The 15322-nt window shown below is 39.9% G+C and overlaps 2 protein-coding genes and 1 pseudogene across 2 annotated transcripts; 2 read left to right on the top strand and 1 right to left on the bottom strand.

Moving 5' to 3' along the window:
- Window positions 1-90: 90 nt before the first annotated feature.
- Window positions 91-3357, bottom strand: LOC146457957 (PHD finger-like domain-containing protein 5A). The gene is made up of 4 exons (XM_085091142.1): window positions 3288-3357; window positions 3187-3210; window positions 2200-2366; window positions 91-712 (listed from the first exon to the last, which is right to left on the bottom strand). Exons 1-4 carry the CDS (start codon window positions 3337-3339, stop codon window positions 623-625), a joined length of 333 nt encoding a protein of 110 aa, XP_084947268.1. The 5' UTR covers window positions 3340-3357; the 3' UTR covers window positions 91-622.
- A 2394-nt stretch (window positions 3358-5751) lies between these two features.
- On the top strand, window positions 5752-9636 carry LOC146457956 (beta-4C adrenergic receptor-like). The gene has a single exon (XM_085091231.1). The coding sequence runs from the start codon at window positions 5936-5938 to the stop codon at window positions 6869-6871; it is 936 nt and encodes a 311-aa protein (XP_084947357.1). The 5' UTR covers window positions 5752-5935; the 3' UTR covers window positions 6872-9636.
- A 291-nt stretch (window positions 9637-9927) lies between these two features.
- LOC146457955 (beta-4C adrenergic receptor-like) lies at window positions 9928-14049 on the top strand (annotated as a pseudogene).
- The last annotated feature ends 1273 nt before the right edge of the window (window positions 14050-15322 follow it).

The raw sequence follows: 15322 nt of genomic DNA, 5'->3' as shown, positions 1-15322 counted from the left end.
GCATGTTATGGCTATGTAATTAGTGGTTTTTTTTATCAAACAATTTCAGTAAGGATGAGATTTAATTAAAATAAAACGTAAAAAAAAAAATCAGTTACAATAACAAGTTTATTACTGTCTCATTTTACAATATGATACGATAACTTTTCTCAACCACAAAAAGTTGTCAGTTCAGCTATCATGTTACATGAAGAATGTAGATTATCACACTAAAGTGCAAACTAGAGGACAGTGGAAAGTTACCAACCTTACAAAAGGTATATCTAAATAGAACATACAAAAAAATAATTATTTAGCATATGTAGAACAACAGCTTCAAGCAAAGTGAGTAGTACATGTTGTGAATGTTTTGTTTTTCTTGATTTTTCACTTTGAGAGACTACGACCAACGCATCTCAGAAAAGTTTTACTCAGGTTTTAAAATCATGGCTTTGAAGCTATAGCTATCAATAACAGTCTAAGTCTAACAAGTCAAAGCATCTTGGTGTTTCTGTTTTTTATTATCCAACACTCCTTCTTTGGGAAGCAACTGCTGTTCAAGTGACAAAACATCTGGTACTTTAAATATGACAATAATTATACAGGTGTAAAAAGCTTGTAACTAACAAATAATGGCCAGTTGTCATCTCTTCTTGAATCCATACTTTTTCCTTTCATAAAAGAGATCAGTCTTTGAACTTCCTAAGTTGACAATCTTTGGGCATCCATCTCTCTATGAAAGAAAATTAATAGAAATTAACTTTACATAACTATTCAGCCCCACTTGATTCACAAATTGTGACATCTAAAAGTCATCCATGCAAAGGACATTTTAGTTAACCATAAAAGCCTTTGTAATTATCTATTTCTTTAGGGGAGGGGAGGGAAGGGGAGGTGGGGCACATGAAAGGAGTCCTTTACTTGAGTAAAACTGAAAATTCCATTCCATGTTTCCTCAACTAACACTCCTCCGCACTCTTCAGGGGTTTGGCACCATCGAACAGAAATTTTAAAAATTAATTATCTTGAAGATATGCTCTTTCATGACGTACTAAGTAATTGAATACCTTTCCCAGTCTTCAAGTGGCCCTCCACACAATCCCTCATGTCTTCATAGAAAGAAGGTCGGGTACATGTAAAATTACACCTGAGCCTAAAGTGGCGCACGTGGCCGGAGCTTAACCCAGTTTCTGTATCATTAAGCAACAAGCAGGATTGCTACTCTCTGCTGGATGGAATACCTATCCATCGCAGGCTTATGCCAGCAGGATATAACTTGGCACCCACTATTCACTGGGGTGAAGAGAGACAACGTGGAGCAGACTCTTATTTAACCCTTTAAGCCCTAACAGTGATCAGCATCAAATTTCTTCTTGTAATATCAATGCTTATTCAACTTCTGAGGTTGTGCGAATTAAGGATATGACCACCCAAGGTGAATTTTCTTGATATTTTAATAACTTCTCCCCAGCACTTTTTTAAGAAAGGTATGGGGACAAGATAGGAGAATTTGTTTTTGATATCATGGTTAAAGGGTTAAGGAAACAACACGAAAACAGGGGTTAGTCCATTGAACCTCTGACCGACAGATGTCAAACAGTCTTTGAGGCAGAATACAGAGGTACAGTCGAACCTCTCCTTACAGACACCTCTCTAATATGGACACCTTTTTATTATGGACAGTTCCCTATGTCCTGACAAAATTCTAACATATTTTCTTAAAAAAAAAAAACCTCTATAATACGGACCCTCTCTACTACAGACAACGGACACTAAATCTTGGCCCCAGATAATAAATATATATTAGGGACACTCCGGCGATCAGATGATGAAATTCACTGTAGTACAATGTACTTTTTTTAAGTGCAACATTGTTTCTTTCTCCTGTAAGACAGTGTCTCAATACGGTATATTAATAAATTCAGATGCATGTATGTGCCTGTTTTTAGTTACTGGGCACTTTAACACTGTCAATGGAAGCTTAAAAGTGATGTCATCGTAGTGACCTCTATAAAACGGACACCTCCCTAATACGGACACTTTGCTCTGTTCCTTCCTTTGATAGTTGACTTCTGAAATTCTGAACACTTTGCTATCCAAAAAAAAGCAACAAAACAAACAAACAGATATGCAGTATTTAAGACAATGAAAGTCTACTGTAGATTATGTACTATTAGAGCCTCATTTCTACTGTTGGACAAAATAATGAACTACACTCACATCTTTCTCCTGAACTGTGCATTCTTTACAGTAGTAAGCATCAGAGACACCAGGCCCTCCACATATCACACAGCGACCTTGATAAGACCCATAATTGCATTCATCGCATATCCGCACCAGAGTGCAAGGCCGTACATATGAGTCACAGATTACACATTTACCATCACCTAGAGTATACATGAATGCAATTGAATTTTGGTGATGAAGAAAGACGAGAAAGGAAAATGTAGTTTTTAACAAATCTTTTATTTATTTATTAAGTTCACCCTGTACATGTTAAAGAAATAAGATACTGATACTGAGACAGGGAGGGACACAACCAAAAAGCACACAAGACACCATTCCTACTACTACTGCTGCTGCTGCTGCTGCTGCTGCTACTGCTACTACTGCTACTGCTACTGCTGCTGCTGCTGCTACTGCTGCTGCTGCTGCTGCTGCTACTACTGCTACTGCTGCTGCTGCTGCTACTGCTACTACTGCTACTGCTGCTGCTGCTGCTACTACTACTACTACTGCTGCTGCTGCTGCTGCTACTGCTACTGCTACTACCACTGCTACTACTACTACTACTACTACTACTACTACTACTACTACTACTACTAGTACTGACACAATTAATGACGTAGTGTCGTAAAACTTTTCATGCAGTCTGAATCGTATTATTGTCTTGGTTATATGTGTGTATTGGACGAGATCGTGGTAAATAAATAAGCTAAAAAAATTATCAAGATAATCTGTGACACTTGCTGACTTGCACGTGTTTTGAATAGAAGACTGAAATCTCAACATTTCAAGCTTTGGTTATTACCAATGATTCCAAAAACACAAAAATAAAGAAAAGACTTGGGATTTTTCTGATTGGACGTTGAAGATTACCGTTATACACAAGCTTTCTACTAGTAAGCTTAAATAAGAAATCATGCCACATGATGTTCATGTTAAACAAGTTGGCAACAGTGGCAAGACACCCATGAATTTACTTACATTTTTCACACAGCCTTCCAATTGCTAGAAAGAAAGATAGAAGGGGAAGCATTTAGTCTTTACAACACGAATAATGAAGTTCAAACAACACAGAACCTTACCTACGCCAGGTTGTTTCCTGCACATAATCAAATCTGGATGATGCTTCGCCATCTTGGATTTTCATTACCCAGCGCGCTTTGCGGGTCAAAAACGTTGGCAGCGCGTTGGATGAACTCGTTCCAGTATCTCTCGATGTCGACCGTGTTAATATTTTCAAAATATTAATTTATGCCGGATTAATAACGTTATCCGATTTCCTGATTGCTTCAAATTTCAGAAAACCAAGAAAATTGGCTAAAAAGTGACCAAAAGTACTTACCAACATATAAGACTCTCCTGAAAATGACTTGCTTCTTGGAAAAATAAGATTGTCATAAAAAACTTTTGGATGCAGGGGATCATAGGACGCAAAATGATCTGTTCTGAATACGTTCCGTTGCTGGATCTCTTGTTGTAGAAATGCACGTGCCAGACGTCACTTAACGTGTAGATAAACAACTAGTCTTCTTCAGGGCCAGAGTTCCAATGAGAAAAACTAACGGCTCTTAAAAAGTTTAAATTAGAACGCAAACATAAACGGTTAATGGTTGACTAGTGTACATAACGTATATGGGTCATATTTATTGTTATATGTACTCTAACCTTCCGTTCATCATTTTTGTTTACGTTGAAATTTAAACTTTTTGTAGTCGTTATTTTTTAACTAAAATGCATCAGTTATGTACTGTTATCCACGCTACGTCACGTAGCTCATTATGAAAGCGAGGCTAAGTACCTTTGGTGGTCACCAGAATGGATACTCCAAAACAAGGTTGGATAGCTTATGATATTTACACAACAGAAATCTTACTTCAAACGGTAAAATAACTTTTGTTATGAAAATTACTTTTCATTCATATGGTCCATATGCAAACAATAGACCTTCCGGATCGCATCTGAACTAGTAATCGGAAGGTCTTAGGTTCGACTCCTGATAGGAGCACTCGGATTTCTTTTTTCCGAGTATGCCTGTGTCACTTTCTAGAATAATACATCATTCTCATTCATTCACCAGGCTTGAAATATACCATCACATTTATTTCATTTTTGCACTTAGCCTCGCTTTCACTTGAGAGGTTCACAGCAACTCGAAAAATGGCCTATTAGTTATGCGGTGCTTTCTCGTGGTATACCGTGAATATCCCACTCGAGACTTGATTTTTCTTTGTATTCACACAAGCCTTTTAACTAGTATACCGTAACGTTCCGATAGTAGCGACCCTCGTTACTTTCGGAATTAGCTGCCTTTGGGGCTCGTTACTCAGTTCGGGGGGGGGGGGGGGGGGGTCATTATTTTCGGGGCCAAACAAAGACCATGAAACAAAGCTAGCTCTAGCTCTTATTTCCGTAATGAAAAATTATATGATTCGCAAATAGCTCAAACAACAGACAGAATAAAAACCATTCTGACGCAAGAGTGCCAGACGACAGTTGGGGCTTTCACCTCCAGCGCATCGAGCAAGATTCAACCACTCGATGTTGCATTCAATGCAGAATATAAGAAGAGTGTTGACAGATTCCGCTATGGAACACTTGTTCGCAAATCCAAAGCTATTTTTGAGTGCATGGAAAAGTAAGCGCTGGTGATCGGCATGGCAAGAGATTTCGTGTCGGAAGAATCAGTTATCTGTTCATTTGTGAAATGTGGTATTGCACTGCCCATTTCTGGTAGCAGGGACAGTGAACTAAAGATCGATGGTCTAGCGGACTACCACATGAATGAATCAGCCAAATCGAATTCTTCTCTGACTCAGGGGAGGAAAGCTAAACTCAGTGCTTTTAGTCCATGACACACCTATGCGTTTTATACTGCAGTATATAGAGTTTTCAATTTTAATTTGAAGAAACGTTCCTGTTAATACGAAATTTTACAAGTTTAGTTTTCACACTACGCCGTCAATGAACTTATGCCAAGGACGAATGATGGCCGCTAACAGACTGTAAGGCTTTCCCTTGTTGTAAAGTACGTTATCGTGATCAATTTGTCAATGCACGAAGATATTAGTATTGTACATTAAAAATTTGACTATGGATTGGAAAGCAATAAAGACATTCGGTATAAGTATAACGTAATTAAAAAACAACTTGGTCTCGCTACTTTTTTGGGACTCACTACTTTCGGGGGGATCGCTACTTTCAAGGGCTCGCTTTTTTCGGGATTTATTAGAAGCCACAACATTTTGACGTTACTTTCGGCGGGGGGGGGGGGGGGGGTCGTTACTATGGGAACTTTATGGTATAGGTCTTTTTGTTTTTCATAATCTCGTACGTTTGGAAATGTGGATCGTTTGAGATCTGGGTACGAGATTACTATCAAAGGTAGAGGGGTGGGTCGTAACAGGTGTGAATAGAATATTAATCAGTATTTGTATCTTGGGAATAATGTTAATATCCGTAAGTTACTTATACTCTATTTGCATTCTAGTCATGTTTATTTAGTTAAAGTTGCTACTCAGTGAGTAAAAGCAATTAAGGGCACCGCGGGCCATCAACAGCATGTGGGGAAAACGCGACCAATTGTCGACCGTATATAATAGGAAACTTTAAAGTCGAAAGCCACAGCTGTCCGGCTTACGCCTCCGTAGTCAAAAATTGTCAACAGTGAAGATTTTTGACACTGCTAATAAGTCGGTATTCTATTGTTCAATCAACGAACTTGGTAAACATCATGGAAAAATCATTTTGTGAAGAGTTACTACCCTACTACCCCACAATTTCTGAAGTTCAAGATCTTCGTTCGTCGTACATCGTGAACTGTGTATTTAACAGTTCCTTATGCTACACCACAACAATTTTGAACCTGATTACAATCCACGCGATAAGAAAGACTTCATCATTGCCTAAAACTCTAAAAACATTGCTGCTTAGTTTGGCTGTGTCAGATCTCGGGGTTGGCTTGCTTGTTCAGCCTCTTCATACTTGGCTTTTGGTCAAGTGGTTACAGCAAGTGAGTCCTGGCTGTGTCGCCTACACTGCTTTCAGCGTCATTATGAATTTTTATTTCACAGCTTCGTTCCAAGGTATCATGGCAATAACTTTAGATAGATTCTTGGCCATTCATTTTCACCTCAGATACCAGGAACTTGTGACTCACAAGCGCGTTGTTGCTGTGGTGATTTCAATTTGGGTGTTAAGCGCAGTTCTCTCTTCGAAGATGTTTTGGCTTTCTTCCGAAATGAAGTACGTAATTTCAACTGTCGGAGGAGTTCTAAGTCTTGTTGTTACAACTCTAGCTTACGTCAGGATTTACGGCGTTTTGCGACGTCATAAAAAACAAATTAGAGCCCTCCAAGTGCAACACGCAGCACAGAATGGCGCAGAGACGACAAGGTTTGCAAGTCTGAGGAAATCTGCCGTGGGCACATTTTACGTGTATCTCGTATTTTTAGCGTGTTACCTGCCTCGTATCATTTGTTTGGCTGCCCTTAAATTCCACGGCCCAAGTACTTATCTTAAGATATTTTCAATTTACACTTTAACCTTAATGTTCGTTAATTCATCTCTGAACCCTGTAATTTATTGCTGGAAGATAAAGCATATTCGGCACGCAATCATGAACACATTGCGAAGCATGGCTTGGTTTAAAAATTGCGGCTTCTTGTGATCTAATGATTCTGTGCCTTAAGCCGCCGTTAAGCCGCCGTCAAACCACCGTCAAAACACGTTGAAACTTTTAGCTGAAACGTGTGTGCAACGGCGAACGAGACCAGTTTCACGAACTTTTGTTACACGGTGAAACTCTTGTTTTTTCACCACTGCGACCGTTGCGAGCCGTTGCGGAAGTAGAAAGCGGTTCTACTTTTCGTGAAACTTGTCTCGCGACGGAAGTTCGAAAAAGTTTCACGAAACCGACCATGTTACACGGTGCAACGCCTGCTGAAACTTGCTTCGCAGCGCCGTTGCACACAAGTTTTACCCTATTCCGGAATAGGAATACATACAATGGTTACAAGAAATCCCTGATAAGAGGTTTTTGGAGTTATTGCAGTTCAAAATCCCTCTTAAATCATCACGTGTCAGCGAAATTTTACAGATTGTTGTCTTCCCACCTAAAACAGCTATTCCGCTTATTCTTATTCCGGAATACGGTCAATCGAACCTAACCTAATTTGCAGGGTTGGAGGAACAAATTATTCAGTCTTTTTTTGGTTGCAATTAGGTGAACAGGTGCGGTCTTGTATTAACATGCATTGGACAAACTACCTATCAGCTTTTACATACATGCAGGCAATAGATTAAGAGTATTGTCGCTTAACAAACAGGATAAAAAAAATGTTAATTTTACAGCAAGGAAATTAAAAATTGTCATCAAATTAATTATTTAACAGGAAAATTCAACATCGTGGTAAACGTACCTCTCAGAACATTCTCATCATGGGAGCATCAACTTCTGCGGATAATTAACAATTATTCCATGAGCGCGCGTTGGATATGAGATGGTAAATAGCCAACGAGGTGCAAAGCGCCGAGTTGGCTATAACTAATCTCATATCCAACAAGCGCGAATACCATTAAATAGTGTCATACCGAACTTGTGGCTTTTATTGTTGTCATATTGAGATGGCATTGTTTGGTATATCTTTCTTTTCCTTTTTGTTTTTCTACTTTTTTCCGAAGAAACTTTTGCTTCCCGCCGAAAAAAAATTTAGCTTAGCGACACTTGGGGCTTTCGTTTTCCATATAAGGTCAAACTACGGTATATGAGCTGATAACCGAGATTTAGTGAACCAATCAGAACGCTAGAAATGCAATATCCGAGGCTGAGAATTTAATAACACTAAATTGAACGGAGAAAGGAAAGTTCCTTGGAGATGCGTGACACTTGAAAATGTTTTCGGATTGGATTGATACTGATAGAAATAATTATCAAATAGTGTAAAAAATGGTTTGAAAGAAACACAGACGTTTCGGGTATATAACCCTTCTCACCAGTGTGGAGAAAACCGTTGAAATAAGCTACTGGAAACACGCGCGCATATGAATAGTAGCGCGCGCATGCATTGAAAGTTACAATTCAAACATAGTTAAAATTGATGTTAAGTCCATCCGGCTGAACAGTCCCAAGTTGGAAAATCAACCTCATTTCACGCTGCTTTCGCTGGAGGTTTGTCCCATTGCATAACTGCATACCCTGCACCCGGTTATCTGAAATACTGTGATCCGTGGAATCGAAATGTTGGGCCACAGGGAACCGAGGAGTGTTACTGCGGATACTACGCAAGTGCTCGCTAAAACGACTCCTAAGGGTCCGTCCGGTTTCACCAATGTAAAGAATAGTAGGGCATCGGTTACAGGATATGCAGTTCACAAGATTACTGGACTGGCAGGTGATATGGCCAAGGACAGAAAAAGAGTAGCGAGGGCCTCGTATCTCGGTGTCTTGGCTGATGTACTGGCAAGTATGGCAACGGGGGCGTTGACACGCATGTGATCCATACTGGTCAGTGGAAGAGTGGTCGTGAGAGCGTACAAGCATGTTTCTTAAATTGAGGTCGCGTTTGTATGCCACGAAAGGCGGTTGTGGAAACATACCCCGCGTTTGCTGATCGGTTGATAGAATTTGGAAGTTCTGAAGTAGAAACCGTTTGATTTGGGTGTTAAACGGGTGGTAGGTGAGAACCAGAGGTACTCTATCAACGGTTCCGTCGTACTGCTCAGACGAGCGTAGGGCATCAGGACGGTTGATGACGTAACACTTTTTGATAACACTAAATTGGTTCGCCAAAAGGATGGAAGAGAAATTTCAGGTTAAAACAGTTTAGTGGTTATTGGTGAGAAACTTTTGGAGTAAAAAAGACGCCTTTGTGTGTATGGAGAATGAGGTTTAAAAATCAGTCGTTACTGGACAGCAGGCACTGGAACTACAAGAAGTAATCTTTAAACACTTTGAACTATGCTACTGGTGAAAAGGGGCAGGATTAGTTTATGTAATGGCGATGCATTCCAAAGGACATCATGATCAATTCCTCAGAAGCCGGGAACCCACTAGGTCCAATTCTCTGACTGTATCAGTGGGTTCGATCGGTAAAGTGAAAAAAAGAAAGGTATATGAAACTGTGAAAACGAGATTGTGGTCTGGACTTGTCATAAAAACAAGTCGAAACAAGTAATCACCTGCAATGGAAAATCAGGAAGAGTGTGCGCGGATACTGAGGAAATGACAGAGATATTGGCTGACAAAAATATAGATTGCAAAACATTCGTTTCTTGTGTTCACGGAGGGAGACGGGAATCGACGAAAGAGTCAACAGTGGAACCCCAACTTGATATAACGAAATGCTAATGGCTGGGAAAATGTGTTCGCTAAGATGCGTCCTGTCAATACACTATTGAAAACAGACAAAGCAAGAACAAAGCAAAAACCAAACAAGAATTAAAAACGTCAAAAGAAAAGCGCCTGACGAAATGTTAAATTATATGGTAAGGGTTTTCCACAGTAGCGGTCTTACGCCTGAACCCTGGGACAACCTCGATTCACTCTGGTGTGGGATCCCATTTTCACTCTAAAGGCCTTCCGCATAAATACTGAACAACCAGGCCCGTAGCAAGGCTAAAACAACTGAGGGGGCTTAGCAAAATGGTTAAACAAAACTTCCCCCCACCCCCCCGCGTCACCCCCCCCAAAAAAAACCAGATTGATTAGGGATTAAGATGCAACGAGAACATAAAAAGAAGAAAAAAAAAATCAGTAGATTTAGTAAGTAAAACAAAAACTTTGCCCCTGCATCACGCTTTTTGGTACATTATTTTGCCGTTTCTTTTACGCGTACTATCATGTGAAGTTTCCTAATTTCACGTTTGAAGGAGGACGTAAACAAACGACGACAAATTTTTCTTTCTCTTTTAAAACTTGGCTTGAACCGGGCAGTAAGAATCCGACTGTGGGAGAATTTTTTCTCTGTCTCTTGAGAGGACATATCTGTGTGTCTTTCGACAACGCGCGAACACTAAATTGTTATACACTAAGGAGGTCTAAGGACGTTTGTATGCTATAAATGAGCGGATGTCTTAGAAAACAAATAGTTTATTTCAACAGCTTTTAGGGCTTAAGATTTGTTGATTTCGATCTATTTTGGTTCTTATTTCCGATTCACAAGGTAGGAGTACCTTTGTTGTTGTTATATATATAAAAACAAACTGTTAGCGAAGGAAACTGACAGGTTAGTAAACACATTTTTGAAGGGTTGTGAAAAGGCATTTGCAGCGTCAGAGTTCAAGACTGATTGCTGCACATTAATTTGGCAAATTGCTTTGTAACTTCCAAAAATTCTGGGGGGGGGGGGGGGCTCAAGCCCCCTCTGCATGCCCCTCCCCCTGCTACGGGCCTGACAACGTAATAAGTTAAGTAAGCTCTTATGAAACTTAAATCGTATGCTCTAGCAGCAGGGCTGGATGCATCGAATCAAAAGCTTTTGACATGTTCCATTTATATTTATAACATAGTGCGCGTGCATCCTAATCTAATTCCTATTGGCGTCATCATGGTACATTTCTGAACATACGCACGGCCGTGCGTCCATCCGATGACGTGTGCAAGTCAGGTCAAGGAAGCATGCGCGCGCTATGTTATAAAAAACTTTTTACAGAGAGACAACACCATAAAAAACGTTCATTTATAAGAGCTTGTCGAAGTTAATGAAACGTTAAGATTAAACCGATATGAGAAACCACTTTCACCTTTTTTTTTTCAGAGAGTTTTGTAATTAATCAGGAACAAAACCTGTTTTCCAGGAATCGCTTACTTTATTTTCACTATGTTATAAAAGAATTGGTTCATGCTTTTAGCTGTGCGTATATCGAGTTATGGATGCACTTAGAAAGTTTGGAGAGCACTCAAGAAGCTAGAGTTGCTCTCGGCTACGCCTCGAGCAACTCTTACGCTTCTCTCGTGCTCTCCAAACTTCCCGCGTGCATCCATAACTCGATATACGCACGCCAAGCATGAACCAATTCTTAATTATTTTTAAATTATAAACACCACATTTTGTAATATCTTAACTTAAGTTACAAAGCACATTTGCATTTAAACGACCTTTTTGCTCATATGTAATATGTGGATAAATAAAGCTACTTATTTACTTCCACTCACGACTTCTTGGATACGATAAGATGATACCAGAGGTGAGACTAGCCTGCCAGAGCACACGCCTTGTCTCGGTTTTTGTTGTTACTCTCCACGAAACAAAAACTGAAAAATACGTCTGCTCTCGCAGGCTGTATCTTGGGAATAATGTTAATATCCGTAAGTTACTTATACTCTATTTGCATGCGCTCTAATCATGATTATTTAGTTAAAGTTGCTACTCAGTAGGTAAAAGTAATTAAGGGCACCGAGTGCTTTTAACTGAACACGTGGGGAAAACGCGACCAATTGTCGACTGTATATAATAGGAAACTTAAAAGTCGAAAGCCACAGCTGTCCGGCGACGCCTTTGCAGTCGAAAATTGTCAACAGTGAAGATTTTTGATACTGCTAGTAAGTCGGTGTTCTATTGTTTAATCAACGAACTTGGTAAACATCATGGAAAAATCATTTTGTGAAGAGTTACTACCCTACTACCCCACAATTTCTGAAGTTCAAGATCTTCGTTCGTCGTACATCGTGAACTGTGTGTTTAACAGTTCCTTATGCTACACCACAACAATTTTGAACCTGATTACAATCCACGCGATAAGAAAGACTTCATCAGTGCCTAAAACTTTAAAAACATTGCTGCTTAGTTTGGCTGTCTCAGATCTCGGGGCTGGCTTGCTTGTCCAGCCCCTTTATACTTGGCTTTTGGTCAAGTGGTTACAGCAAGTGAGTCCTGGCTGTGTCGCCTACACTGTTTTCAGCGTCATTATGAATTTTTATTTCACAGCTTCGTTCCAAGGTATCATGGCAATAACTTTAGATAGATTCTTGGCCATTCATTTTCACCTCAGATACCAGGAACTTGTGACTCACAAGCGCGTTGTTGCTGTGGTGATTTCAATTTGGGTGTTAAGCGCAGTTCTCTCTTCGAAGATGTTTTGGCTTTCTTCCGAAATGAAGTACGTAATTTCAACTGTCGGAGGAGTTCTAAGTCTTGTTGTTACAACCCTAGCTTACATCAGGATTTACGGTGTTTTGCAACGTCATAAAAAACAAATTAGAGCCCTGCAAGTGTAACACGCAACACAGAATGGCGCGGAGACGACAAGTTTTGCAAGTCTTAGGAAATCTGCCGTGGGGACATTTTACGTGTATCTCGTATTTTTAGCGTGTTACCTGCCTCGCATCATTTGTTTGGCTGCCCTTAAATTCCACGGCCCAAGTACTCATCTTAAGATATTTTCAATTTACACTTTAACCTTAATGTTCGTTAATTCATCTCTGAACCCTGTAATTTATTGCTGGAAGATTAAGCATATTCGGCACGTTATCATGGACACATTGCGAAGCATGCCTTGGTTTAGAAATTGCGGCTTCTTGTGATCTAATGATTCTGTGCCTTAAGCCGCCGTTATGCCGCCGTTAAACCACCGTCAAAACACGTTGAAACTTTTAGCTGAAACTTGTGTGCAACGGCGAACGAGACCAGTTTCACGAAGAGGTGTTACACGGTGAAACTCTTGTTTTTTCACCACTGCGACCGTTGCGAGCTGTTGCAGAAGTCGAAAGCGGTTCTACTTTTCGTGAAACTTGTCTCGCAACGGAAGGTCGAAAAAGTTTCACGAAACCGACCATGTTACACGGTGCAATGCCTGCTGAAACTTGTTTCGCAGCGCCGTTGCACACAAGTTTTAGCGAAAAGTTTCAACGTGTAACGGCGGCTCATCACTAGGCAACGATTCTGGGAACTTGTGTCGCCGGCAACTGCGCAACGAAACTGCGAGACAAGTTGCAAGAAAAATTGCCTAGCAGGTCACAGCGCCTTTAATCACACTTGAATGTTTTCTGACAAGTGCCTGCAGAGCATGACAATTGGACTTGTCTAAGGGTGGGTTCGATTGACCCTCTTCCGGAATAGGAATACAGACAATGGTTACAAGAAATCCCTGATAAGAGGTTTTTCGAGTTATTGCAGTACAAAATCCCGGAATACGGTCAATCGAACGCAACCTAATTTTCAGGGTTGGAGGAACAAATTATTCAGTCTTTTTTTGGTTGCAATTAGGTGAACAGGTGCGGTCTTGTAATAACATACATTGGACCAACCACCTATCAGCTTTTACATACATGCAGGCAATAGATTAAGAGTATTGTCACTTAACAAACAGGATAAAAAAATGTTAATTTTACAGCAAGGAAGTTAAAAATTGTCATGACATCAATTATTTACATGTAACAGGAAAACTCAACATTGTGGTAAACGTACCTCTCAAAACATTTTCACCATGGGAACAACAACTTCTGCGGATAACACTAAATTGGTTCGCCAAAAGGAAGGAAGAGAAATTTCAGGTTAAACCAGTTTAGTGGTTATTGGTGGGAGACTTTTGGAGTAAAAAGATGCCCCTGTGTGTATGGGACGAGAGAATGAGGTTTAAAAATCAGCCGTTAATCGACAGCAGGCACTGGAACTTCGAGAAGATAACTCCCTATCTCACTACAAGAAGCAACCTTTAATATAAACACTTTGAACTATGCTACTGGCAAAAAGGGGCAGGATTAGTTTACGTAATGGCGATGCATTCCAAAGGACATCATGATCAATTCCTCAGAAGCCGGGAACTCACTAGGTCCAATTCTTTGACTGTATCAGTGGCAGTGGGTTCGATCGGTAAAATAAAAGAAAGGTACATGAAACCGTGAAAACGTTAAGTAAGTTCTTATAAAACTGAAACCGTATGCTCTAGCAACAGGTTTTAAGGTTTTTATCATTATGCACTATTTCAATGGCTTACAAGAAAAGGAAATTACAATATATAAGAAAAGTAACCTAAAGACAGCATTAAATTACATAAATGTGAAAAGTAAAATGGGCGCAGTGACCAAAGGAGCTTAGGCTTTCGAGTTGGTCACTGCCACGTGCAACTAACTGGCGTATAACGTGCAACTAAATAGAGCAAAAAAGTAAAGAATAATAAAAGTGCAATAATAGAAACATACTACAATTTTTAAATAAAAAACAATAGGAATGATAATTAATAGTGAGGGCAATACCTTTTAAATACCCAATATTCATTTAAAAGGTACAATTTGTACTGCTTGTAGAAGCTATTATATGAGAGCTTTTTTAATTTAGAGGGCTAGATGCATCGAGTCAAAAGCCTTTGACGTGTTCCATTTATATTTATTTTTAATTGTAAACACCACATTTGTAATATCTTAACTTAAGTTACAAAGCACATTTGCATTTAAACGATCTTTTTGCTCATATGTGATATGTGGATAAATAAAGCTACTTATTTACTTCCACTCACGCCTTCTTGGATACGGTAAGATAATACCAGAGGTGAGACTAGCCTGCCAGAGCACACGCCTTGTCTCGGTTTTTGTTGTTAATCTCCACGAAACAAAAACCGAAAAATACGTCTGCCCTCGCAGGCTAAGATGACAAGCGCCTCGTTTGTTACTTTGCTACTGTTTGTACAAGTGCGCCTTGCATTATTCAAGAGTTACAGTGGAAAAACTCTGCAAACCAGGCCGTCATCCAACTCATCCCTTTCAGTGATTCCAACTAACGATTTTTTCCCTCGTCTCCCGCTCTCCCGCTTTGGTACATAAATCTCCCGCTTTTTACGTGCACTAGAAATATTTAATAGATAGTCAAAAGTAAAACAGACTTCCTCCTTGTCTTTTTGTGTCACTCTCCCAATAGATAAGATCGAATGCGGATTGTGACTTTCTTTTTTCCGTTGACTCGTAATGAAATATTGAAATAACGGTTGAAGGTTGAACACCTCCTCCCCCCCTCTGAAGACCTAAATATAGGCTTGATGCCACAGCCCTCGGAGGCTCTTCCCTGTTGCTGACACGGTTCTGCTGGCTGCCCCTGAAGATTTCTAGACGTCTCCAGATTTTTGTACTCCGGGGGTTGGCAGGTATGTCCTTTGGAACTAATACAAACCACTCTGTACTAAAGGCTCA

This window comes from Pavona decussata, unplaced genomic scaffold, assembly GCF_977016875.1.
Source record: "Pavona decussata unplaced genomic scaffold, jaPavDecu1.1 SCAFFOLD_234, whole genome shotgun sequence".
Classification (NCBI taxonomy): domain Eukaryota; kingdom Metazoa; phylum Cnidaria; class Anthozoa; order Scleractinia; family Agariciidae; genus Pavona; species Pavona decussata.
This window is presented reverse-complemented; position numbering and strand designations above follow the sequence as displayed.

Bases quoted from the DNA above. Each gene is read 5' to 3' on its own strand.
- LOC146457957 (XM_085091142.1), bottom strand. From the start codon at position 3,339: ATGGCGAAGCATCATCCAGATTTGATTATGTGCAGGAAACAACCTGGC. The intron at 3,211-3,287 runs GTAAGGTTCTGT...CTTTCTTTCTAG, and splicing joins CAGGAAACAACCTGGCGTAG to CAATTGGAAGGCTGTGTGAA. The intron at 713-2,199 runs GTGAGTGTAGTT...TTTCTTTCATAG, and splicing joins GCACAGTTCAGGAGAAAGAT to AGAGATGGATGCCCAAAGAT.
- LOC146457956 (XM_085091231.1), top strand. From the start codon at position 5,936: ATGGAAAAATCATTTTGTGAAGAGTTACTACCCTACTACCCCACAATT.